At 37.6% G+C, this 27,664-nt stretch overlaps 1 protein-coding gene across 2 annotated transcripts; it reads left to right on the top strand.

Annotated features, from left to right (window-relative positions):
- Positions 1–254: 254 nt before the first annotated feature.
- On the top strand, positions 255–27,664 carry LOC109409549 (uncharacterized). Of its 2 annotated transcripts, none has more exons than XM_029876116.2 (2): positions 255–726; positions 9,464–27,664. In XM_029876116.2, the coding sequence occupies exons 1-2, from the start codon at positions 255–257 to the stop codon at positions 9,691–9,693; spliced, it is 702 nt and encodes a 233-aa protein (XP_029731976.2). In that variant the 3' UTR covers positions 9,694–27,664. The 2 variants fall into 2 exon arrangements, with proteins under 2 accessions (XP_029731976.2, XP_029732007.2); XM_029876147.2 differs by having other exon boundaries at positions 9,524–27,664.

Raw genomic sequence — 27,664 nt, forward strand, 5'->3', positions numbered from 1 at the left:
CATTCCGACTAGCAAACTCTACCAAAGTGAAGCGAGGCCTCCGTAAAGCTTATTGAAACCGTTTTGACTTCTCTCTAGTGTGTAATATGATATTGAGACGATTTTTACATCATCGTTATCATCACAGCTATCACCATCATCAGCAACGACATCTCAACAGTGACAGCTGCAGACACAATCAACGGCTGAGTGACCGCGTCGAGAAATAACCTTCAGGCGTCCGTCGCTCGCAGGCCTCATTTTTAAGGCAAACCATGGTTTCAATTATGGATATCGACCCCAAAAGACAAATCTGTGATACTCGTGCAACACTGTCGCAAAGTGCTGTTAGTCAGAAATCTATCGATCTGGAAATCCCGATCCCTCTCAAGTCACCGACATCAACGACGTCGCCCACCTCGCCGCCACCAGCACCATCATCCGGGGCCACCTCGAGAACGTTGTCGCCTCAGACGACGACGGCGGTGGCAACGGCAACGGCGGACACCGAACTGGCCAAGCGGGCCATGAAACTGGACCTGATCGAATCGCAGGGCAGTTCCGGAACGAGCGCCACCAGTGGAACCAGTGCAACTAGCACCGCCACCACCACCACCACACATTCCTCCAACACGGCAAACTCGTCCGGGACGACAACGACGGCCATCATGATGAAGCACCGGAAGCTGAAGGAGCGCACGTTCAGCGACGAACTCGGTTCGCCCAAGTCGCCGGCCGCAGTAATAGGTATCATATTTAATCTAACTTTTATGCTATGTATGTCCTTCATTTCATTCAATTTCTGTAGATCAATGCTTCATTTTTCTTGAGTTTTTTTTATTTTGCTTCAATTATGATCAAAAGAATTTAGAGAAAGTTTTTAACATTCTAAATGCAAATAAAGGGTGATACGGTCAAAATTTGGTCAAACAATTTTTTTAATAACTTTAGACTGTGTACACCAAAACAGCTGATTTTTGGACCAGTAATGCTACATTATATGTAGCTTATACCATAAAATTTTCATCAAAATCGATTGAGTATTGGTTGATATATAGATAAAACCATCGACCTACCTTTTTAAAATTTTGTACAAAGGCGCTCCATAGTAAATTTTCGGAAATTTAAGGTCAGTAAAGCACAATTTTGATTATAGAACTATCAATACTGCTCCGATTTTTATTAAAATTTAACAGTATAATACTATTATGTAAATATGTTCTTAGTAAAATTTTGAGCCATTTTGTATGAATACTTTCAAAGTTGTAGCAGTTTGAATATGAAAAAAACTGACCGGGTGCCACTTAAGCAAATATAACTTTGTAACGGCTGGATCAAATTGAATGAAATTTTTACATTACTTTTTGATATGCATACTTCACATAAAGAAAAATTTTCATTGAAATCGGTTAAGTATCTCTGGCTCTATAAATAAAACAGTAACAATGTGTGAATCCTCCTTGCACAAAATTTTAAAATTGCAGATCACAGGGTTCAACAATATCTCCGCAAATACTAGACCGATTTTGATGAAAATTTTATGGTACAAGCTACATATAATGTACCATTACTGATCCAAAAATCAGCTGTTTTGGTGTACGCAATCTAAAGTTATGAAAAAAATGGTGTGACCAAAATTTGGCTTGACTTGACAAAATTTGACCACCTAAACAAATATAACTTTGTAATGGCTGGATCAAATTGAATGAAATTTTTACACAACATTTTGATATGTATACTTTACATACAAAAAAATTTTCATTGAAATTGGTTCAGTATTTCTGGTTCTATAAATAAAAGAGTAAAAATGTGTTCTTATTTTTTAATCCACTTTGTACAAAATTTTAAAAATGCAGTTTTCAGGATTCACAATATCTCCGCAAATACTAAACCGATTTTTGATGAAAATTTTATGGTATAAGCTACATATAAAGTACCATTACTGGTTCAAAATTCAGCTGTTTTGGTGTACGCAGTTTCAAGTTATGAAACTAATTGTGTGACCAAATTTTGACCGTATCACCCTTTATGTATGATCATCAGAAAAATTTAAAAGAAGGTAATTTTCATAGGCTGTTTTGCCACTCAGGGATTCATTGGCGTTGAAATTGTCAATATTTCAAGACTTTTTTTTTCTTTAACGCCTGGAGAAATCACCCGTGGAATCCTCGGAGAATTTGAGGAACTCCTGCAGGATTTTTCAAATGGTTCTTAAAGTAATTCTTGAGGAACTCCTGAAGGAATTCCAGCATGGCTGCTGAAGAAATTTTCGAGAAACTGCTGGGAAACTCCTGAAGAATTGCACGGGAAGTCCTGAGGCATTTCCTAGGAACTCGTAGAGGTATTCTCGGAGAACATCACGATGAATTTCTGAGGGACTCCTGGAGGAATTTCCGAGGAACGCCTGGAAGAATTCTTGGGTAATTTCCGACACTTCAAAATATCATTAATAGTTATTTATGTAACGAGTTGCAAAAAGTTGATTTTTTCAGCACGAGTTGTACTTTTATCCGACGAGGCTTGCCGAGTTGGATAAATACGAAGAGTGCTGAAAAAATCTAGTTTGGCGACGAGGTCCATACAAAATTTTATGCAATGAATTGAATGCAATGAAACTCAAAGGAGTTGCATTATGAACATTACACAACTATTTTTCATTATGCAACTCATTTCAGTTGCATAATGAGCCAGTTCGGAAAAAATGGTCATTATGATACCAAAATGAGTTATATAAAATGTAAATTATAATACTGAATTGCATAAAATCATTTTTATGTCAGTGGATGTACAAATAACGCAAATAAATACTCAAAATATTATAAGATACAACAGAGGTAACCGTGAAATAAATACATCTATAAAGTAAAGAGACACAAGAGTAGAGCTTGTAGAGCTTGAAAGTCTTAATTCCAGAACAGTTTGGATGACCTAGGTCACCAAGTGAATGTTGCTAAGTAATCAGAATTGCACTCAGAGGTTCTAAGAGTAGCGTAGATAATATTCCGCTAGCATTCGCTACAATAAAAACATTCTAAGATTTACAAATATTGCGACCCATACCTCAAAATACATTGGGTCCATTTGTATGCCAGTAGACACCCAAATAGCAACAAATCGTAATATAATAAGGTGCAACAGACACAATCGTGAAAGAATTATGCCGATAGAGTGAAGAGGAACAAGAGTAGAGCCTGTAGACCTTGATGTTCCTAATTCCAGAATAGTTTGGAAAGCCTGGAATATCACATGAATGTACAAAAAGCATTATAGATGTGCACTGAAGTTCCATTAGTAGTATATACTACATTCCACGATTTTTTTCACAATTCATGCATGATACAATATGTAGATATCGTAAACCAAACTTCGAAGTGTATTGGAGGCCATTAGTATATCACGGAATGTCAAACTACCACAATATCAAGTGGGTCATAGCATTGCGAAGTCTAATGGACATCAACGTGACTATATTTCTTGAACAGAGTGAACACAAACGATGGTAGATGTTTTAGATCTTAGGAAAATGAATTCCAGAGTAGTTTGGTTGACCTAGATCACCCAATTCATGTTCCTTGAGTTTTCTAGGCGTGCTTTGAGGCTTTTTGAGTAACGTAGACTATATTCTGTGAGCATTAATCGTGTATAAAATTTGCACGTCAAGGATCTGTGAAAACTATTGATGATTAGCAAAACGATGAAATTAGAGCAAAAACATGAAGAATTTATGAGAAATTTAAAAAAAAGCCACGTATTTTCTGCTCCCAGCAAAAGGGGGAGTGTGCAAAGGGGGGGGGGGGCAGGTACCATACATTTCTTAGCACAACTATTCCACTTGACTATGAAAAAAATCCGGAGTAAAATGTTTTAAAACAAAGAAGATATTGCATTTCTACCAAAAGTAGATCGTCCTGGGTGTTTACGGGTTAAATCATAGGCTGTTTTTTCGAGTTACACTGTTGCGGAGAACAGTGATCACTACAGTTCATCATTTATATTCGGTCGAACGGCATTCGGCCAAATGGCATTTAGCCAAATTACTCTTTCGGCGATCGACCAAATGGCGGTAGGCCAAATGACCCGGGACGTACTTACTTTCAGTCCTGACCACACATGGTGGTGCAGAGGACCGAATTGAAAGATCTCCATCCTTGGCGATTGCCAGCCATCCAGATAGAATATAATCCTGGAGAAATGTACAAAGGGAACTCCTGGAGGAATTCCCTAGAGAAACTTCTATTGAAACCTTCAGAGTGTACTTGCCAGAAGAAACACCTGGAGATTCTCCCTAAAGACATAGGAAAAAAAAACTAAGGAAAATCTCCAGATGGAAGTTACCTTGAAGAATCTCCAAAGGGATTTCCTGGACAAGCTTTATGAAGAAACTTTCAACGGAATTACCACAATGAACTTCTGAAAAAAATATTCTTAAAAATTTTGGAGAAATCTCCGGCAGGAATTCCTGGAGAAATCCCCAGAAGGAACATCCATTGAAATCTTCGTAAGGAATTTCTGGAGTAATTCTCAGGAAACCTCAAGAAGAGAGAGGCAACTACTGGAGGAATCCCCAGAAGAAATTTCTAGAGGAATCTACAGAGCGGGAAACTCCTGGAAGTATCCCCAAATAGAAATCAGAGGCTTCCACTAAAAGTTTTCTCTGGGAATTTCTTCAGGAGTTTCCTCCAGGATTTCTTTTAGAAGAATACTTCAAAAGTTTGCTGTGAGGATTCATCTAGGAATTTCCGCTGAGAATCTCGCCTAGAGTTGACTCAGGGGATTCCTTCAGGAGTTCCTTCTTGGGATTCTTCTAAGAGTTTCCTCTGGGAATTCCTTCGGTAGTTTCCTGTGGGGATTAACCCAGTAGATCTCTCTGCGGATTGCTTCAGTAGTTCCCTCTGAGAATTTTTGTAGGCATTCACTTTGTGAATTCCTCCAGGAGTTCCTTCTGGAGATTCCTACATGAGTTCTTTCAATAGTTTGCTGTGAGGATCCTGCAGGGCATTTCGCCAGGAGTTCCATCTAGGAATTTCTCTAGGGTTTCTTCTGGGGATTCCTCCGGGAGTTGCCTCTGGTTATCCGTCTGGGAGTTCCCTCCAGGGATTCTTCCAGAAGTTTACTCAGGAGATATCTTGAAGTGTTGTGGGGATTCGTCCAGGAGTTGATTCTTGGGATTCTTCCAGGAATACCCTCTGAGTATTTCTCCAAAAGATCTCTCTGGGGACTCCTGGGGACCCCTGAGGATTTTTCCAGGAGTTCCCTCGGAGGATTCCTCCGGGGTTCCATCGGTGGATTCCTCTGGTGTTCGCTCTTTGGATTCCGCTAGCATTTTTTTTTGGGGATTCCGCAAGCAGCTCCATCAGGGAATTTCTCCGTGGATTTCCCAGAAATTTGTTCAGACGTTTTCCTCAAGAGTTTGTTTAATGCATCTTTCAGAAGATATCCAGAAATACCTCCAGATTTTTTTCAGAAGTTTCTTATGGGGATTCCCTAGGATTGTCACTTTTGAATTCCTTCTGGAGATTTTTTCAGGAGTATCATTTGGGAAATCCACCAGGTGTTTTTTTTTTTAGATTTCTTCAACAGTTCCCTGTAAGGACAATTCCCTCCAGGAGTTTTCTCTGGGGATTCTTCCGGGAGTCTCTTCGTGGGATTCGTCCAGTAACTCTTACAGGAGCTTCTATTGAAGGTTTCCTTTGGGGTTTTTAACAAAAGTTTGATCTGGGGATTCTCCAGAAGGTCCATCTTTCGAATTCTCCTGCAGTTTTCTCTAAGGATTTCTCAAAAAGTTCCGTCTAGGTATTCCTCTAACGTTCCTTCAGGGGATTTCTCTGGGAGTTCCCTCCGGTGATTCTTCCAGATGTTTTCTCTGGAGATTTCTTCAAGAGTTCGTTCTGGGGTTCCTCCAGGATTTCACTCTTGGGATTTCTTAGAGTTCTTAAGCGGGATTCCAACAGGAATTTCCTCTGGAAATTTCTCCACGAGTTCCCACTGGGGAATCCTCTAGGAGTTTTTCTCTGGGAATCCCTATGAGGTAGAACCGATTCTGCCAGCAGTTCTTTCTGAGAATTCCTCTGGAAAATTCCCACCGCAGATTTCTCAAAAGTATGTTCAGAGGGATCCTCCAGTTGTTCTATCGAAGGAATTTCTTCAGAATTATCTCTTGAGGATTCCCAAGATTTGTCACTTGCGGATTCCTTCTGGAGTTTCTCCTGGAGATTTTTAAGCAGTGCCACTTGGCGATTCCTACAGTTGGTTTTTCTTGAGATTTGTGTAACAGGACTCTACCTTCCCTGGTGGATTTTTCCAGGAGTTCCCTCGTGGGATTTCCTTGGGAGTTCTCTCTGGGCATTCTCCTAGAAGTTTTTCTCTGGGAATTATACCAACAGTTCTTTCTGAGAACACCACCAGAAACTTATGAAGGAATCCCCAAGGGAAGAACCCACCGAAGGAACTCTTGGAAAAAAATCACTCATAGGGAGTTTCTTCTTGAGATTCTTCCTGGAGTTTCCTCTGGCAGCAGATCTGAGTATTCTTCTATAAAATTCCTACCGGGAATTTCCCAGCAGTTTGTGCAAAGCGTTTGTCCAGGTGTTCATTGTTCTAGTGAATTTTCCAGGAGATAGCATAGCATAGCATAGCATAGCATAGCCGACCGTACACATCCTGGGGTGGCTGTCGATAGAGAAGTTTAATGCGCCAGAAAAGTTGCCTGGGACTTGACAAACCTTTCATTTAACGAACTCTCGACACCTAGCTAGGTCCTTACGATCAGCGGGGATGGGGAGGAAATGTTGATTAGATATCTACACAGAATATGTCCAAGAACTTGGCCCACTTCATAGATATCTGGAGTTTGAAATTGGATAGGGTTTAATGGGGGGCTTTCCTTGGCGAAAAAACGTACAAGAAATTATCATGGTTTAATCATTTACCTGGTTACCAAAAAGTAAAAAGTAAAAATAAGCAGTCGCACAAATATCGTAAGTTAGTACAGCCATAGACCACAGTTGTGACGATTGCGTCGGATACCAAAACACAAAGATTGGAGACTTATCTCTGATTTCTCGACAAGACGGACGCAATCCTCCAACAGTCGAGAGTTGTCCTGGCCTCGTCCGTGCGACTGCTGAGGAATATGAAAGGATGGTTAGTTAGACACCTAGAGAAAGATGTAAAAAGTTTTTCGACTTCTCAGGCCTAGGTGTCAAGAGGATATGGGTGTTGTTCTAGGTGTTGTTAGTGGAAGGGTACTCCAAAGGATGCGGTTGGTCAACGTTCAGGTAACCATTATTCGACTGTTCCGAAATAGTTATCTGCCCTGGTCCTGGTTTCCTCGTCATCTTAATGGCATTTATATGTATTACTTGATTTTTCGGTGAGAATCTGAAATATTACATAATATTAACATTGACGTCGAATAAGCTACATATTAGTGATACGCTCGCCACAGTTATATATTTTTACAATCTAATTTGTATCATACAATAAATTTACCTGAATCCTGCTAAAATAAAATATTGATAAGTAGCAAAATTGAAACAAAAATATTACATAAACATCAAAAAAAGTGCATCATACTTTGATCTTATAATATTTGTAAACTACTGCCTGATTATTTTAGGCAGGAAAATTTCAAGATCAAAATTTGATTTGGTAAATCTTACGCCGCAACGCACCATTCTGAGGTGACCTACCCACGTTACGGGAGTGTTCTAGTGAATCTTCCAGAAGGGAGATCTGCAGAAATTCCTTCAGATTTTTTTAAAGTTTATTTGGAGGATTTTCTAGGGTAGTCACTTGCGGATTCCTTCTGAAGCTTCTTCTAAGATTTTTCCACCTGGGGAGTCCTTCTAAGTGTTTTTTCTTGAGATTTCTGCAACAGTTCCCTGTTTGGATTCTCAGGATTTGTTTTTTTTTTGGGAGTTCCTTCGGGAGATTTCTTCAAACGTTTCATGTGGGTATTGCCTTAGGAGTTCTTTTCAGAGATTTCTGTTAGACTACATTCTAGGGATTTTACCAGGATTTCTTTTTATAGATTACTTTAGAAGTTCGGTCTCGGAATTCCTTCAGAAATTCCTGCTAGGGATTATTCCTAGTGTTTTTTTACATTCCTCCTGAAGTCGATTCACGCGATTTTTCTTGGAATTCTTGTTATTGATTCTACCTCATAGGGATTCCTAGACAGGAAGAACTACAAGAGGAATTCTCAGAAGCATCTCCTGAGGAAATCCTTAAAGGCAATCCCTGCTTAGTACCCGCATGTTCACTACTTCGGGTGTATAGGTCCGGAAGATGTATAGACTGCTGTTTCGAAAAAATATCAGATGATCAATAAGTTTCTTATGAAATTAGTACAAAAAGTTTTGAAAAAAATCTTTATACAAATGCCTGAGGAGAATCTTAGAATAAAATCTGGAAAACATCTTCATAATATAAAAAAAAATGAAAAATTTCTTGGCTTGTGGAGCGGGCCTGGTGTGATGGTTAAAGTACATGACTAACACGCTGAGGACCTGGGATCGAATCCCCAATGGCATCGCATACGCTTGATTAGCTTTATACAACTTGAGGATTGTGGGACTTCAGGAACTAAAGGAAAATTAAGTGTTGGTATAACATGCAGGTATTTCGAAGTCAAGTTCCAAGTGTTTCACATAGACAACCTTGTTTTTGAAAAGTTACAATGAATATATAGAATTTTGAGAACTTATTCTGGGAAAGTATACTACTATTGTCGGTTTCTATACTATTCAGAGAGGTTTGAAAATAATTCCTCATTTATTTTGATTTACTCGGAGTGATGTTCGAAGGTACATCAAAAGTGAGTCTTTTTAATTCCTCAGGGAAATACGATTGTCAGTAATTTTCTTTAATTGACGGCATAGTTTAAGGTAAAAACTTATGTCTGGAGGGCAGTCTGAAGAAATTTTTTGATTTATTTTGGTACAAGAATGTGATGTTCCTATGAGCTTCCCTAAGAAAACATTGATTGTTGAATGATTTATAGGAATGTACGGTATTTTATTAATTTTGTTCGTTCATGAAAATACTTAGTAATCGTTTAATCATTTATTCCTACAACCTCTTTTTTTCCGGAATTGCATTCATGAAAAAACATTTTAAATCGGTTCGAAAATAACGAAACGAATCAAAACACCGAAAACGCCTAAATGTATGCACGTTCTAATGTGCATCAATTGAACACCCCAAGTTCTCCATACAAACTTCGGTCAGAAACTGTGAAGGCCCGGTCCAATATTTTTCAAAACTGTTTTCACTATGGACACTTCAAAGGTTCCAAACCCTCGTTCTTTTTTTTCTCATCCCCTAACACCAAATTTCGTAAATTTTTGTCGAGCATTGTGATCATTATTTCATTACTCTTTCGTTCAATACCTATAATAAGTCACAAATCCCGGTCAATCCAACCCCCGTCCAGGACATAACGATCTAACATGACCGTCTCTTTCACTCTGTACACCCGCAGGTCGGAATGGTACCACACACCTGGTGGTACCACGACAAACGTCGCTTACTTCCCAATCAGATGTCGTAGACGATCGCAAGGCACTACGGGACGCACTGTACCAGGGCATCTTTCACCGGCACCGGCGGACGATCTTCGCCGTCGGGAGCTTCCTCCGGATGCTGAAGAGCCGCAACTCATCCTACAACACGATCCGCAGCTCGTCCGAGGGCGAGGACGACACGCGATAAGGCCAAATGAACGAAGGGTATAAGGGGGAACGGGCGTTGGCTGAGACGGTCAACTCAACGCGCACTGCAGCAACAAATCCATTGTATTGTGATGGACACCCACTACTTACAGGTAAACTTATGATCGAAGCGAGCCTGACGACGGTGGACCAGGGGTGGTCCACCCGATTCACTAGATGCAGGAGACACTTGTTATGGTTATGATGAAAGTGTATAAATTTATAGATTAGTGTAACTACGAAGGACGACGGGTGGTTCATATAGGTACTACTTAATACATTTGAGTACAGATGTAGAGGAATGATAGGAGTAAACAGGGAATGCTGTCTGCAGTAGATGTTTTGATATGCTTAATGGAATATCGGCGTGAGGGATGAGTACCATGATGAAAAACGAATAAGAACAAGATTCTAATCGGATAATCAAGAAAACATATGATTGGCCAAAGATCCCTAAAGTAAGACTTCATATGGGTTTATTTGTCCACCTGATTCTCTTTTTGCACGAAGGATGCATACTGTATGGAAATAGGATTTATTTCAAATTTCGAAAACCCATTCAAAAGAAGTTGTATGATCACTCTCCGAATCATGGAAAAATAAGTCCAATGGAAACTAGGTAATCTCCAAATTACCAGTATAATGAAGTGGTTGATCCGATTATGACCTTAGGTTACTTAGCGACGACGAGAGGAAGAATATGAACATGTAATTGGTCGGATTGACATCAAATGTGGTTCTGCTTAGAATATCACTGTGTTTGCGGGTTTTTATTTAAATATTTTATATGCAAGACCAAAGTCAGGTATCCGAATTCAATGCAACGTTCCACATGTAGCTGTTTGAAGTATAGAAATGGAAAAAAATAAAAAGAGATGAAAAGAGCTAGTACACCTCAAACAACCGATTAGATAAACGTGATCCACATAAAAAAAAGAAATCCACGAGAACGAATAGTGAAATGTTGCCTTTTCTAAAATGCTGGAAACCTACCTACTTACCTATGCGCCTTCTACTTCTAAGCTTCATTCCTTTCCATTATCTTTCATAGGAAATCGTGCAGTTATGTTGACGTTTAGGTGAAAAGTGCACTGCCGGAAATGACGACATTTTAGAATATAAATTTTACGAAAAACTTGTTAAATAAGAGAATCTTCTATCTTATCTTTATAATTCAGGCTATTTAGATTACTACAACATGAATATGACTGCATATGGTGTTATGCAAGTTACATGAACTCAAGTACAACATGCGTCATGCTTGGGCACTTATAGTTTACTTATATTTTATTACAGCATGTATTGAGTACTCGAACAGCCCTCCAGCAACTTTCTGAGAAACTGTCATTCCAAAAATATAGTCACGTTGGCTACTCTATTCAAAATAGTCTCTGAACTAACACTCGCTATCTAGTTACGGACCATCAATGCATGACGAAGCATTTGAGAAGATAACTGAATCTCTAAAAACATGACAAGCCATGCGTATGACTCAGTGCATTGCAGTAAAACCTGAAAAAAAAACTCCAAAAAATACCTGGAGAAGCTCCTGCAAAAATCCCGATAGGAGTTACAACAGCTTTGAGAAATCTTGGCAAACACTTTTAGTCGTATTGTGACGTTAGCACTAAATTGGTTTCCGAAAAAACTTCATTGACTTCCGCTGCCTTTCCTATGCGTTAAACATAACGTCGGAAGTACTCTCCGGATTCAATGAACCGAATGCAATGAAATTTTGATCATTTATGACTTATATAATGAACTTTGAAAAACAGTTTACTTAATTTGAAATTATTAATAAGAAAAAAAAGTTAAGGCGATTTCATTTATTCTATGTTTTTTAGTAAAATTATCTATTTTTCATACGCATCCCATTACTTTTTCTATTTAATGCCGGCTATTTGGTTGCTTTCATTTGAAACATAAATATATATATTCAAGTCAACTAGAGGGAATTTAAATGAACTATAATTACTATCTCGAACTTTGAAACGATGATGAAGTTTTGGATAAATTGGTGTTATATTAGAAAAATAATCCAATCGTAATAATTTTATTTCGTGTGAAAAATTTTAAGTCTAGTCAAAAATTTTTAATAGCTCATTATATAAGTCATTAATGATCAAAATTTCATTGCATTCGGTTCATTGAATCCGGAGAAATAACAGCTCAAAGTCGGTTATCGAATAATTACACCTTTTTCTAGAACCATTATAACTTCGTGTAGAATCGCTCGATCTTTTCTAAATTTCGACCACTAACACACAACTAGTTGATGATCTTACAGTAAAAATTTGAGAATGTTCGATGCCCTTTTCGAAAAGTTACAGCGAGTTGAACATTTTTTGAAAAGTGAAAATTTTACCTGTCCCAGTTATTTTGAGTATCCCCTGTGGTGCGCTGTAGAAAACCAGATTTACTGTACAGCGCACGTCTTCCGACGCTATGTTTAATTCATAAGAAAGGCAGTGGAAGTCAATGATGTTTTTTTCGGAAATCAATTTAGTGCGAAACCCACAATATCGTGCTGAGGCGCGCGATTCTGATTCCCGCCACAGCTGTCAGGAAAAGTGTTTGGCTGTGCCACTGGGCGTTGCATGCTAGTCCGTTATCTTGTGTTGTGCTTCCTCCAAAGAGCTCACTGACTGGAAGCATTAAATATGTCCAGCTCTTAAAAATACCCATGAGCATCTGCTGGAAAAATCCCATGAGGATCTCTTGTAGAATTCTAGTACCCTGGAAAAAATTTCGGGGGGTGAACATCTACAAGAAATCTTGGAATGAACTATTAAAGGAAGGAACTCTTTGCCAAAATTTCGATAGAGCACCTGGAAGAAATCCCGGGAATAGCTTCTGGAGAAAACTCGAAAAACTATGGGAAAATGACTGAGAAAACTTCCAGAAGAAAATATTATAGAAATCATGTTAGTAACTCATGCAGATGTCTTGGAGAGAAACCTGGAGGAAATTCCGGAAGGAATCGCTGGGAGAAATACCGTGTTCTCATCTAAAAAAAATCTTGGAAAGAACTCTGAAACGTGAGAAGAAGAGCAAATTAATATCAACGAAATCACATAAGCTGTTTCTATATCTTGTTTTGTTAATCAAATAATAGCAAGGCATAGCTTTCCCATAACATGTTTTGCAGGACAATCTAATTCTATTATAATCAAGGTAATGGTATACATCCATCAAATAACATTTCAATAATATGTTTTGTTAAAGTACAAGTTTCACGTCTAATCCCCTTCTTACTTTTTCTAGTATTACATACTAATTGAAACAGAGTCGGTTTCTTGGCCTAGTTTTTTTCGACGATTCTGACCTGTCCTTTTTTGGTCCATTTTTGTATTCAGTTTCGAAGGAAATTTCTGAATAAGTCCTCTTCGTAATCTTCGGAAAAACACTTGAAAGTTCTGGAGGAATCCTCAGATAAATTCCTTAGGAAACCTTCAAAGGAACTCCAGGTGCAATCCTCGGAGAAATTCTCTGATCAAATGTTGCATTTCTTGGAAAATTCTTCTGAAAAATGCCTGGCGAATCCTTTGGAAGAACTTCTGGTGAAATCCTCGAAGAAAATTTCGGAGGAATTTCAGGACGAATTTCGAGACAAATGATCACAGGAATTTCTTAATAAATCCTTGAAGGAATTCATAGCAGAATGCTAGATGAACCTTCGAACAAAAATTCTTTGAAAGATTCCATGCAAAAATTTCGGGAAAATGTCTGGAAGATTTTTCGGGTTAATTTATGGAGAAATTTATGACGGAATCCTCAAAGAAATGTTTAATGAATTAAGAGTTTCTGAAAGAATTATCGGAAAAAAATCTGAGTAAATCCTCCAAAAAATCCTTGAAGAAAACATAGAAAGTAATCCTAACAAAATCCTTAGAGAAATTTTGGGAAAAAAATATGTAGGAATTTCTGTGAGTATTCCTGTAGGAATCATCAGAGGAAGTTCTGGAGAAATTCTAGTAAAATTTTTATAGGAAACCTTGCAGAATCTAGAAGGAATTTTCGACGTAAATAATTCTTAAATTCAGAGAAAATCCTCGGAGGAATTAAAAAAATGAAGTCCAGGAAAATTGCAATAATCTTTGAAATACTTTTTGTACATCCCAAAAATGTTCTGCAAAACTTCGTCAGTCATGCCCCCGATAACATTCTCATAATTATCAGTTTCAGTCCTGCTCATGCTTCAGTCACAAACTTTTGTTCTATATGCTCCATTTTGAAAGATATGGGTCATTTCCTGAAAACGACCCTTAAATATCAGTTTTTTCATTGTAACTTTTTTCAGACATTTTTAGGAATTTTCAAATGTTCTACAAACTTATCATATATGATAAAATGCATGTTTTCTTTAAAGACGACAAAGTTCTATCTTCAATACTTTTTGAGTTTTTTGAAAATTTCAGTTACGAACTAAAATATTTCATAGCTCAATTTTACTGTCAAGGAAGCAAGTGTCCAGCCTGAGTTGAAACAAAATTTACACCTATTATAAACTTCTTTCATATTCAGTTGAAAAATCTTGCCCCATTTTGCCTCTGTAAATGTCACAAAGCCGTAAAAAAGGCTATTTTTTTAAATAAATTATTGAATATCTCAAAAACCATCAAAGATACAATGTTGCCGTCTTCAGAAGAAACACGTATTTTGTCATACTAAATAACTTTGTAGAACATTTGAAAATTCCCAAAAATGTCTGGAAAAAGTTACAACAAAAAAACTGATTTTAAGGGGTCATTCACAAATAATGGCCCATATATCTAGAAATTGAGCAGATAGAGCAAAAGTTTGTTCGGCAAGCTTTCTCATAATGACATTTTCTACAACTTTGCTGAAGACATAAACACGCTATATTCACTTATGAAAAAAAATGAATTTCTATCTCACTTTTAGGTGGATTAATCACATTAGTGATACTTCCAAAAGAAGGGCTCTGATATACCAAACAACTTCTTCGAAGACACCAATTCTCTAAAATCAATTTTTCATGCCCAAAACAATTTCGATCACGAAATTGGGCCTTTGGAAACAGTGTGGCACTGCGTCCATTATTAAGGAATATTGTGGCATGGTCCATATTTAATTTAGAGCTAGTCAAATATCCTGTCATAATTGAGCTGTTATGGACAATGGTTGATGTAACACCTGATCCCATCTAGGCACAACTCGTTTAATAAAGTTTATTACCCTGTTGGGATTACTTCGTCAAATTTCCAATGGCTCTAGAAACCCTTCACCAAATATCGCCAATCTATGATGGGTCAGCACTCCGCAGCTGCTGAGTAAATGTTCGGCAATTTCGTTTTCCGTTTGACAGAAACGACACTCGGAGGATTGGAGGATTGCAAAATAGAATATTCTTAGATCACTTTAAAATAATTCATACGTCAGAGTGATGATGAAACTCGTGTTATTGGCGAATTGGTGAAACAAAAGGCATAATTTTATGTAATTACTAACAATGTTTATAGATATGTTATCAATGCTAGTTTTGTTATTTACAATGTATTATAACTTAGAGCCTGTATCCGTAATATTAGGGACACCGAAGTCGGGCTGTAGCTCTGTAATAAATCGGTAAAATTGGCCAAATAATTGGCTTAAAACTCTTTAGTGTATGTTTATTATTTGCGCCAAATTTCATAAAAATCGATGCATTACTTGCAGTGGATTAAAAACAACAGACGTGGTTTTAAGAAATTTGTAAAATCATGGCCAATTTTCATTCGCATAATAGATAGTTCTTTAACGCTACAGTTCCAAGTTCTGTGATAATAATTATGAAATTTCGTAAGCAGTTTTGATACTTATAGAGGCACTTTCTTGCAAAATTTCAACAACTTTGATCAATTGGCTTGTATGCTTGCTACTGATGTTGCTACTGATAGGGGGGAGTGTTAGTGAAAATTTTTCGTGATTTTCAATTGAATTTCTCTGCCAATTTTCATGAAACTTTCATTTCACTTTCATTTGATTTTGCCTATGCAACAAATGTAGATTGAGAGGTTTGTGTTCAAAGTTTCAGCCATTTGCTTTGACAAATTCAAAAGTTACAACGTCAACAAGCAAAACTAGGGGCTGTACAAAATTCAATGGCGCGTATTCTACTGTTTCATTCCTTCAACAAAAAGTACTGCACCAATTCAAATGAAAATTTGTAGGTGAGATAAACACATCTTAAAATGTTGTTAGGCCAAATTTGAGCAATTTTAATGTATCTATTACAGATTTACAACGGTATTCCTGTGATCCGATTATTGCGGATACAGGCTTATGTTGGACGGGCTCTTGAAAAAATGAGCTACATATGTACTTCGAATTCCTTGTCCTTGAGCCCACCAATTAGTCGTACGATAGGATGAGTGGATCGAGATAAGTCCTAAGTTTGCTTAGGGACGCCCTATGATTAAGGAAAAAAATGAACGTATAATTGATCCGATTGTTATCAAATGCGGCGGTTCTGCTTAGAATGTCACGGTGTTTTGCACTTTTGGTTCAATATTTCCCTACTTCAGACCAAAGTCAGGTACCCGATATTGCATCAACGTTCGACATGTAGCTTTTTGAGTATAGAAAAGGTAAAATAATAATTTAAATTAATAAAAAAAACTAGCGATGCAAGGAGCTAGTTCACACCTCAAACAGCCGAATAGAGAAGAATCGTGATTCACGTAAGAGAAAAATAAACGAGAACGGATAGTGAAATGTTGCCTTTTCTGACATACTGGAAACCCGCCTACTTACCTACCAGCCTTCTACTTTTAAGCTTAGTATTTATCCACTTTTTCATAGAAAACCGTACTGTTTGGTTGACGTTTCGAAATACTGTGCACTGCCGAAAATGTAAAAATTTTGGAAAATGAATATTTAGGAAAACTCAATTTCAATAATTAACGATCCATGCTACTTGGTAGCGGCAGGAAATAAAGTTTTCAACCCTATCTAGGTATTTATTGAATTTATTTTCTCATTATTTTTATTTTTTTTTTTTTGGAACGAGAAACATTTATTATTATCTTTATTAAAGAGATTCGCAGCCCTAGGCTGGCTTATCTCTGCTCGGCACGAGAAACTATGATACAAAATGCTTTGTTTTAAAAGATTTTTTTAAAGATTTTAAGAAGCATAAAATATCCACTATATCTTCAAAGATTTTTTTTATTTTTTTTTCAGATATGTGGAAGAAAATTTGAAATCTCTAGAGCTCTGTAGTATTGCATGGAGCCAGAATGGCCAAATTTATATTAGAAACTAGCAAAATTATCTCATTTTTTTGGGTAAAAAGAAACTGATCACTTCGGCATTTTCATTTTATTTTGACTGTTCCAAAATAATAATGAAAAAGTGTTGTAAATTTTGAAAATTAATAAGTGCTACTTTACGTAAGTTCAACAAAACCTATGAAAGTAATACACTGTAGTAATTCAAAAAGTAATTCCAAATTTTCTAAAATGGCATATGTTTTGAAAATATGTGCTGATGGGTCGCCAAACTCTATAACAATCAAAAGTATGTCGCAACTTGAAAAAGTTTCAGAGCCCCTGATCTTGCCGAACACTTGACTCTCCTGTTTTGTGCGGTTTCGGTGAACATTCGGTTGTGCTATGTTATCCGGAAGCAGACCGCGAGTGATTGACGAAATTTGATGGGCGAAAAAGGCGGATGATTACATTTCGAGAAGAGAATTGTGTTAGCCCAGCACCAGCTGCATCTGACAGAATTTCGTCGAATATTCGGAGCATCGTCGTCGATTTCTGCAACTTTCTGTAATGCGCGTGATTTTCTTTTCTTATCGCGAATCTGTGTAATTAATTATCCTGTGAAAGGTGGTGCCACATGAAAGGTGAAAAAATCTACAATCCACCTATATGCCAGGGAAAAACAAAATGAAATTAAGTGACTTGAAAATAATTAAAAAAAAAAAAAACAGTAAACAATGTACGTACACCCATCTAACACGTGGTTTAAGGATGACTCAGTTAAATCAGTTGACAGGTGACCGGTAACATCATTAAGACAGTGCCACCTTGGATGAATTTCGTTTATGGCAAGTTCCAAATTACTGAATTCAAGTAACATTGAAGAAAACGGTAGTGTTGCGTAAAGCTATAGTTTTGATGGTGATGGATGATCGTGACAGGATGTTGTAATGGACTTCCGGTTAAAATTTGGTGAGATCAATCTGATTTTCATTATTTATTATATCTTTTTTATATATATTTTATGACAAAATTAAGAGTGCAATTGCGAGGATTAGGTTGTATTTTTTGTTTAATTTCAGAGAGCGAGTAAAGGCGCTTAAGCCTAGGCATAAGGGCCAGGACACGGACCAAATACCTGTGTTCCATCCCAGGAAGCGACGGACCAAGGGGTGACATTAACCTTCTTAACATCGTAACCCCCATCGATTTTCACGTATTTTGCTTTCTAAAGAGCTGAGCGGTTGGTACGAGATGTCCCCACTCAATGGCTTTATTGTAAAACCAATAACGCTGCACAGTAGGCCTGGCCGCTTTAATGCTTGTAATACATCTCCGATATACTGCAAGCATTAATAATGACAAGAAAAATGGCAGAATTAGTCGATTCTATCATTTTCCAGGATTCTTTCAATGAATGGCTGTGTATGTGTAGACTAGACTAGACTAGACTAGAGCCCCTGATCTTGCCGAACACTTGATTTTGATCCACCGAACGGTGCACATTAGGGTGGCCCACACTTATATGAAAAACAAAAATTTCGAAAAATACCAAGTCTTACCTCCTATATCAGTTGTTTTGGACTCCCAGAAGCTACGTTCAAAATTTGAGCAAAATCGGTTGAGCCTAAGGGGGCGCTCAAAACGCTTGAAGTTTGTATGGGAAAACTTGGCCAAATGTATGCAGAAATTTTAAGTTTTCGAATTTTGCCGCTAGGTGCCGCTGTAAGCGTTCAATAATCAAACCCTTTGGTATTATTGTAGGTGACTATATGCCAGAGAACTTTGTCGAAGACCGCGAAGTGATCCGACGGCTGTGAAAAAAGTTATACCCTAGGCAAAGTGAGGCAAAGTATTAAGATTTCATTATTGATATTATTCCTTTACATGTATTGGAAAAATAACAATAAAGTTTATCCTTACTTTTCCTAGGGTATAGCTTTTTTCACAGCCGTCGGATCACTTCGCGGTCTTCGACAAAGTTCTCTGGCATATAGTCACCTACAATAATACCAAAGGGTTTGATTATTGAACGCTTACAGCGGCACCTAGCGGCAAAATTCGAAAACTTAAAATTTCTGCATACATTTGGCCAAGTTTTCCCATACAAACTTCAAGAGTTTTGAGCGCCCCCTTAGGCTCAACCGATTTTGCTCAAATTTTGAACGTAGCTTCTGGGAGTCCAAAACAACTGATATAGGAGGTAAGACTTGGTATTTTTCGAAATTTTTGTTTTTCATATAAGTGTGGGCCACCTTAGTGCACATATTAGCCTAATTAGTTTCACACTATCCAACGCTCATTTTTTAACCATTAAATCGTAATCTTTCAATGTACATGTGGTGAATATATAAGTTGAATTACCGAAATTTGTCTAGAATTATCTGCAGGATAAAGATCTGATCCATAGAGGATCGGCTCACATCTGGAATCATCTCCTGGATTTCTACCAGAATTCGTCCTGCAATTTGTACCAGAAATTTTCGCCAGATTTGTTCCAAATTTTAATCCAAGATTTCAACAGAACTTTCTCGTGGAAATCTCGTGAAGTTTTCATCCGAAATTTTACTTTCTCCCAGAAATTCTCAAAAAAAAATCTCCAATTTATAGCGAAATCCCTCAGAGATTTATGCGGCAGTCCATTCTGATATTTATCACGATTTTTTTTTTAAGTATTCCCGAGACTTCTCCCGAAATTCCTAACGGGGCTCCCCCTGGGATTTCTCCAATAGCTCCTCTTTTTTTCTGTTTAATTTATTTGGCAGGCTCGGTCGTGAATAACACATTGCGGAGCCGAATAACATTAACACAATATAAGAAGATTTACATTTACAAAATAAGTATTACAAAAGGTGGAAGAAAATCAATCGTGGTAAAAAATAAATTGATCCATCGGAGTGTTGGTGGCCTCGGAAATTCTCTGCTTGTCCTCCTCAATAAGCGATCGTCGTTCGTTTTCGTCGGTGATCCAGTCATAGCTTGCGATTCTCTGTGTAATTTTTCTGGGAGATGCATCAGCGGCGGTGATCAAACTGCTATCCTCACTTTCACTCGATGACGTGTTGCTTTTGTTCTGACGTTTGTGGGCTTGACACTGTACAGAATCAGCCTGACTGTCCGTATCCAACGAACGCTGTCTCTTGGTTTCGGTCTTCTTCGTCTTCTGTTGTCGTTTATCGCTTGTTTTTTCATTTTTTTTTTCCACTATGCCCTCCACAACAATAGAGGCGTCTCCATTAGCTTGCTTCTCGGATGTTCCGATTTCAACGACAACCGTCGGCTGCTTCTCCTGTGTGGCACTCGTCCGTGCACGCAGAACTGGACAATCCTTTTTGAAGTGTAACTCCGATTTGCATCTGAAGCACTTCGCCTTTATTCCGTCATAATAGACTCTCCCCGTCCGGTTGCGGAAGTAGAGGACATCTGGAATTTCTTTCTCTACGTTCATGTATACGCCTCGAACCCCGGTAAACAGATCCAGGTGAAAATCTGCCGGAAATCGCTCCCGTACCGTGCGCTTGATTTTTCCATACCTTTGCATTACTGTAACAAGGTCCACATCCGACACTTCGGGTGGCAGATCGAACACGCGCACGTATCGCGTGTTTCCTGCCACCCAGCATGTGCACCGCCACTTTGTTTCCATTGATGTAATGGAAGGGCAACGATTCAGAGTTGTTCTCATACACGAATTTCATTGCTTCTTCGGATTTGAAGCGAATGAAAACCGATTTTTCATCCGAAATTTTGTAAGCCCTTTCCATCGATGACAAGTCACCTTTGAGTGCTTTCACACAGCCGGCCATATCTGCTACGGTCGGTTGCGCAGCACCCTCCGGGAACAGGAACGCCAACGTGTTTCTAACCTCAATGTCGTTCGACATTTCGATCGGTATGCACTGTATGTGATCAAACAAAAGAAACTACTGAAACAAACAAACAAAGGAGCGACTGAACAAAACGTCTGTTCGCATCAAGAGCTGATCGTCCACTGATATAGCTCCTCTTGGGACCTCTCAAAGAGTTCCTCCTGAGATTTCAACCAGGTTTCTTACCAGATTTTTTGCCAGTATTTCTTCGGAAGTATTTGTTATTTTATGTTTCCTTGTTCCTCTTCTTCCTCACTTAGTATTACAGAAACAATCACAGGAGAAATACTCGAAAAAAATCCTCGTCGTTCTGGTGGGATTTGAACCCACGTCTCCCCTATTCGCTAGACAGGGTGAGTTAACCCTCTAATACCCAACCCCGCCTTTAGACGGGGTATAGTTTGAGCGTTTTTGTAATTTTTGTTTAGTGGGCAATCCTTTTTTTTATATTTTTAGCTGATATTTAGGACTGTTTTGTATATCTCAAAATGGCTTTGGTGTCTTTTGAACCATATTTAAATTTAAAAAAAAATCATTGAAAAATTGATGTTTTAGTCACCTTTCAGAAGTCATTGATTATTTTGTATTAAATAGCTACAATTAACATATTTAAAATTTTTCCCAAACCATTCTATCATAGTAAAATAGTTTAAGGGAGTCGGACACACTCTAAAATTATTTTCCTTAAAATTACACGGAAAATAAAATGTGAAAAAAAAATAAAAATTTAAATATTTTAACAATAATCGTAAAATCTCAAAATGTTTTCGGAAGAATATAAAAGTATGGGGATGTTCGAAAATGAAAATTATAAAAATCAAAAACCGAAATTCACAAAATCGAGAATTAAAAAGGATCATCTTCCTAAACATGTTTAAACCGATTTTAGATGACGAAAAATGATATTTAGATCAAAATAAAAAAAATTGGGTATTAGAGGGTTAACAGACTTCGCCACAAAACAGGTAACAATTCTGCGGAGCTGAAAGTTACTCTGAAACCAATGCTCACTTCAACCCACGCTCTACTTCGCAACACTACATCTCATTCGTTCCTTAAATGTCCAATTCCAACACTCTTTGACAGTGCCTACGAATAACAGTGAGAGCATGTTACTTTTAATACATAATTTCTAATATTTTCCCTGAATGGCGTTGCAGAAGACAATTATGTATCCGGAATCAATCTTTGGAGAACTCTTAGAAAAAAATCATGGAAAAACTGCTGGACACATTTCGGGAGAATACTTGGTAAAAATCTAAGATAAACCCCAGAAGGAAATAAGGGATGGTAGTCGTGTGCAATTTTTGTAAATATTTCAGGAAAACTTTGGAAAAAATCTTTGCGAAAAACTTGAAAAATCTCTGGAAAGAATCCCGGATGATTTTTTGGATGACACTCCAAAGGAAGTCATAATTCAGGGATAAATTTCAAAACATTTCGACATATCTAAGTTTCATTACCTACATTGTCACGTTTATTACATAAAAATGACTGATTCCATTATTCAGCTATTTTGACCAAATAACTCATTTTCTTATGCTGTTGTTATTCCATTCTGCCCGGGAAGACATTCCTGTAGAAATTATAAAAGGATCTCCAGAAGAAATCTCAGGAGAACATCTTAATCATCGGGAAAACTTCCAGCGAAATCTCGAGGCCAATTCTGAGAGGATATCTGAGAATAGTTCTGTAATAAATCCCTGAAAAAATATGGTGGAAATTCCATGAAGAAGCCCCTGAAACTTCGTCAGACATCTTGAAAAAACAATCCTGGTTGAAATCCTGGGGAAATTTCTGGTCGAAATACATAAATCGAGATCTAAATAAATTTGACACTACCACATTGGTTGGTGGAAGGCTCCACTAAGGGAGCTTTTACCCTAGATCAGATTTTTGTAAAATTTCCCTTACAATCTTACAATTTCTAAAATTTTAAGGAAATTTCTAAATATCCGGCATTTTGGCCTTCAGTCTTGTGAATTTTCTTAAGATAGTCGGGCCAAAGCACACAAAATATTAGACAGATTGCCGATTCTCTATGTAGTCCCAAATTGAATATTTAATTTTTTCCATGAGATTCTCTAAACTTTACCAAGGCCCTTTTTTGCATGAGTACCATTGTTTATTTTAAGAATTTCCTTGCCGAAAGAAAATCTTTATAAATTACATATCGTTTTTTAACGAAACAGATTTCAAATTTCATTTAAAGATTCCAAAGATTTTTTTGTTTTTTTTTTCGTTTTCAGAAATATTTCCTGGTATTTCAGGATTTTCCAAGAGCCATCTAAGGTCTTCAATGGTCTATTATTCATGATTAGATCCTTCAGCTTCTCCAAAATTGTCCAACAAGGGCAATTCTGAATTTTTCATATTATTTTACCAAAACATTTCCCAAGATGGTTTAGAATCCTTCATTGCAAAAGCTATTCGGATTGTGAAGAACGATTTTTAGAAATTATTAGAGCAAACAATACAACAATTATCAGAAAATATTGGGGGTCTCACTGATACAATATTGGCTGATTCTTACTTGAATAAAAATTTAATGTGGCATATGGATCTTTCTTCACCTCTTTTGTAATACCAACATAATATATCATGAAAGTTTTCTTCAAAGCCTTTGGATTTTTTTTGCCATAGGCGGGAGATATTCCGAAAAGAACGCTTGGAATTATGATTGGATTATTATTAACCCTCTAATACCCAACCCCGCCTTTAGACGGGATATATTTCGAGCATTTTTGTATTTCTTTTCTTTCCTGGGCAATTAAAACTTTCATATTTTGGCTGATATTTAGAACTGTTATGCATATATCAAAATGGTTTTGGGTGTCTTTTAAAGTATTTACTTTTACGAAACATCATTAAAAATTAATGTTTTGCAACGTATGAAAATTTTTCTCCTGTATTGAATTGCAACAATTTCAATTTTAAATTTCTCCTCAATCATGCTATCGTAGTAAAAGAGTTTAGTGGAGATTTTAGTAAAATTTAATTCAAAATTAAAATAATGGATATTAGAGGGTTAAAAGTAACAAGCATTGAAAAAAGAACTTGTGAAGATTGCCCTGCTAGCCCCATTGCTATGCTTTTTCAGGGTCGCTATTGCTATGCTCAGGAGGACTGCACGACCGATTTACCCAACGATAGTTGACAAAGAAACAACAGAATAACCAGAAATAGAACAAACAAGGACATCTTTCGATAAAGTGGCAAAAAACAAGTAATTAAGCTTAATAATACTTTATTATCCTAAAGACAAATACAAAAAGGGGGGGGGTTCGTTGCGGCCGTTTTTTGCATGCAAGTGGGTGTGTGAGGGAGAAGGAATGCTTGTCGTTACTTGCCCGATCACTATCTCCGATCGGCGTGGGTTACTGCTGGTCCTTCCAGGTGGTCGGCGGGATTCTTGAAGTGTTTAGCGGAGATCCCTGGGTTTCCTTGACGTGTGTCCAGTATAAGGCTCCGCCTTACCGTTGAACTGACGTCCCACATGCTCGCCAGCGGGGCCATGGCCTATCGGATATTGAGCCTAGCAAGCGGGGGTGAACCCACCGGACCCTACTAGGCTCGCACCTCAATGACGCAGACTATGGCTCACCCGAGCCGTGTGGCGTGACGATAACTTAGGGGGCTCGCCAGCAGCCAGCACAAGAGGGCTCGCCAGCTCCGATTCAGCTCCTACCACGGGGTATTCTTCGTCTGGCCTCGCGAGGTAAGCCGAACTTTCCGTCCTCGCGTGGTCGTTGGTTTTATCACGAAAATGTGGTTCAATCCTTTCGTTGGGGGGGGGGGGTTGGTTTGATAGGGTGCGTGTTGCCACTCACTCGCACGGGCCTTTACGGGGCTTAACTAGCTCTTGCAGAGGTCATTCGGACACGTGTTCCGCGTTCACTTTTTCCGAAATACGAAATTCGGAGGTCTAGAACTTGCGACCGCTCACGATTGTGGTCAATACCTTTCTCCTCGTACCTTTTCCATTCCTTCTCCACTCCCGTCCTCACACTCTCCTTTCCCTTTTCTTCCTTTCACTTCTCCCTCTCCACAATTGACATGTGTCATTTATTATGTGTAACAACACTGAAGATATTATGTCCAATACAAATGAGTATAACAGTTTGGGGGGGTTTTCTGTTATAGCGTTTTTTTTTAATTTTTAAATCTACGCCACGGAAAATATTCCTCTACTATTTTAACTACAAAAAACCAACTCCTGTTTATGGAAAAATAATGTCTTAGATTATTCTATTAAGGGTCATAATGTTGTTTCCGGCTTTGTCGGTAACAAACTTTTACATACCGTAAAATGGGGTGTTAAGAGACGGATTTTTTCCGATCCCATCATTGTCATGCTGCCCGCTACGCATATAGACTATAAAATTTGACGAATTTCTGGAGAAATTAAAGATATACAACAAAATGTGCGAATTTTTCGAAAATATGAAAATGGGGTCTTAAGGAACATAAGGGGAGAAATGTAACGGTTCTTAAATACCGAAGAACGATGGAAATTGATTAATTTTAAACAGTGACTGTAATATTTCTTGAACATCGCCGAAAAAGATTATTATAGTCATGAAGGGCTAGAGACGAATGCCCTAGAGCTAAAGTCTCTCTTAACAAAAGACAAAAGTCCTGAATGAGCACGGACAGTCTCATTGTCATGTGGATTGTGGATGACAGTTTGTAATAAAATATTGGCAAACAACACCTGCGTTACAACACAACATGTTATGATTTTATTATTTTGATCCTGTCGGGCAAAAGTTCTTTGGTGATACTTGACCAGTGTTCAAAATAAGAAGAACAGTGCCCATCTTCAGCAGAAGGCTCTAATTCCCATCTTACTAAGAACAAAGGTATTGGGTTTGTCTTGTTTTTTTGTGTTATGAGTAAGCATGCAATAGGTAAATCATCCAATCTCATGAAAAGATTAACAAAGGGGTGTATGATGAAGAAATTTACTCATACACACAAAAGAAGTTTAAAGTTTAAAGTTTTAGACGTTTATTGGACAAACTTTAAAAACATTCTTATTAAAAATGCAGTGCGCAGAAATTTTCCGTTTTTTTTTTTGTTCTCAGAATGACTTTATATGTTGAGAGTGTGGCAAGGCAAACGTATTATCTCCAAGATCACAAGGCCGCAAACCACAAACATCCTTTTCATTTATTTATTACACTTTACACAAGAATAAAAGGGCTCATCGCACCAACGTGTAAAATTAAAAAAAATTGGAAATATTGTTCAAAAAATCATAAAATTGAAAATATTTAAATAAATTTATGAAGTTGGAACATTCTACGTATTGCTAGGTTGATGATATCAAATTTTCCTCCTCAAATCATTTTATGATTGACAGTCTCTCAACTATCATCGTGGAGGTGTCAGAAGTGCTTATGACAAATCACTATCAACTAACCAATTCAAGCCTAACTTTACCAAACACCGTATCTAACTAAATTTACGAACGTAGAAAAACGAAGGGGAAGCTCGCTGTTCCCATAGCAACTTATACATTTAGTATTTTAGTAACGTGAAAAATCTGGGTATTTTTCACAAATCATCCTCAAAGGTGAGTGATACAAGAAGTCCTTAACGTGATTCAGCGCCTCATGTGAAAAACTCTTTTTTGTTTACATATGTTACATACGGTGTTTGGTAAAGTTAAGCTTGAATTGCTAGGTGACATTAAACAAACTTATTTCTGAAAATGCATGCAATATTGAGGGCATAACTATCATGGACGTCATAAACTACAATGTTGCTATGGAAACGTAACTAATTATGAACGTACGACCGCGCCGGCGGTACCAGCTCAATTACTTCCAGCGAATAACGAACACCGGCATTCGGCGTACTATTTAATTTATTTCCATTTCAGTGAAAATCCCAAAATGTCAACCAGTCAGTCAGTTGGCAGCAACGCAATTTTGAAAAGTTTATTATTTTCCCCTTACCGCTCGCTGCCGGTTTCCGGGAAACCATCGTGGAAAATCATCAACTTCCGCTTCCAAGTTATTAGCGCAGCACTTCACCGCCGCCAACGATCAACCTACTGTTTACGGTTTTCACTCCATCCTCTAATTACTCTAATTGAAATTGATTTGTTTTAATCCGCTACCCTAAAGCGCTCTTCGGTGGGTGTTCACTGTTCATAGTATAGTGTGCGAATCGTTCCGAGAATCGAAACATTAGCAGTTGTCCGGTAGCATAGCACTATAGAGCATAAAACAGGAAGTAAATGACGGGAACAGAGTTTTGTAAGGCAACCTCCCTCTTAGCTGATGGTTGTTAGGCCACCCATTTAGAGAAGAACAGTTATTTTGTACGTCGGGGAAACACATTCTCTAGGGTAAACTTGTGAATTTATGGCGAAAATATGTGAAGGAGCAAGATAATTTGTAAAACAAACCAGCGTCGTTGTCGTTGTTATTTTTTATAGTTTATATGAAGTGCAAAAAGGACACATTGAGTACAGTAGAGCCAAGTGGTAATGATGGATTCAACTAGAATAATCTTAAAAAAACGCATTTGCTTCAGACGTGTTACCGTGAACCATTGAGGAAAGAGTGCAGAGAGTACACAATTCATAAAACCGTATTAGACACAGATACATAGCGTCATCATGAGAAACCAATGCGTTGTATAAAAACCAAAAAGTAACAATTAAGTGAAAATCATGTTAAGTTTATGATCGCTAGCAAACGTATGAAACGATGAAGAAACAACACTAAAGCATACACACACATAACATTAGCAAAAAGGAATGATTATTTTAGAGAAATTAAATTGAAAAAAAAAACAACAGCAGATGGATGGGAGCAGTGTAGTGGAACGAGCAAATCGTAGACTAGATTATGACTAATAAATAATAAAATAACGATAA

This window comes from Aedes albopictus, chromosome 3 (assembly GCF_035046485.1).
Source record: "Aedes albopictus strain Foshan chromosome 3, AalbF5, whole genome shotgun sequence".
Taxonomy (NCBI): Eukaryota; Metazoa; Arthropoda; class Insecta; order Diptera; family Culicidae; genus Aedes; species Aedes albopictus.

What these genes read in the sequence shown, in the direction of transcription:
- LOC109409549 (XM_029876116.2), top strand. Translation starts at nt 255, where the DNA reads ATGGTTTCAATTATGGATATCGACCCCAAAAGACAAATCTGTGATACT. An exon ending in GTCGCCGGCCGCAGTAATAG is followed by an intron (nt 727 to 9,463) that starts GTATCATATTTA and finishes GTACACCCGCAG; the next exon opens with GTCGGAATGGTACCACACAC.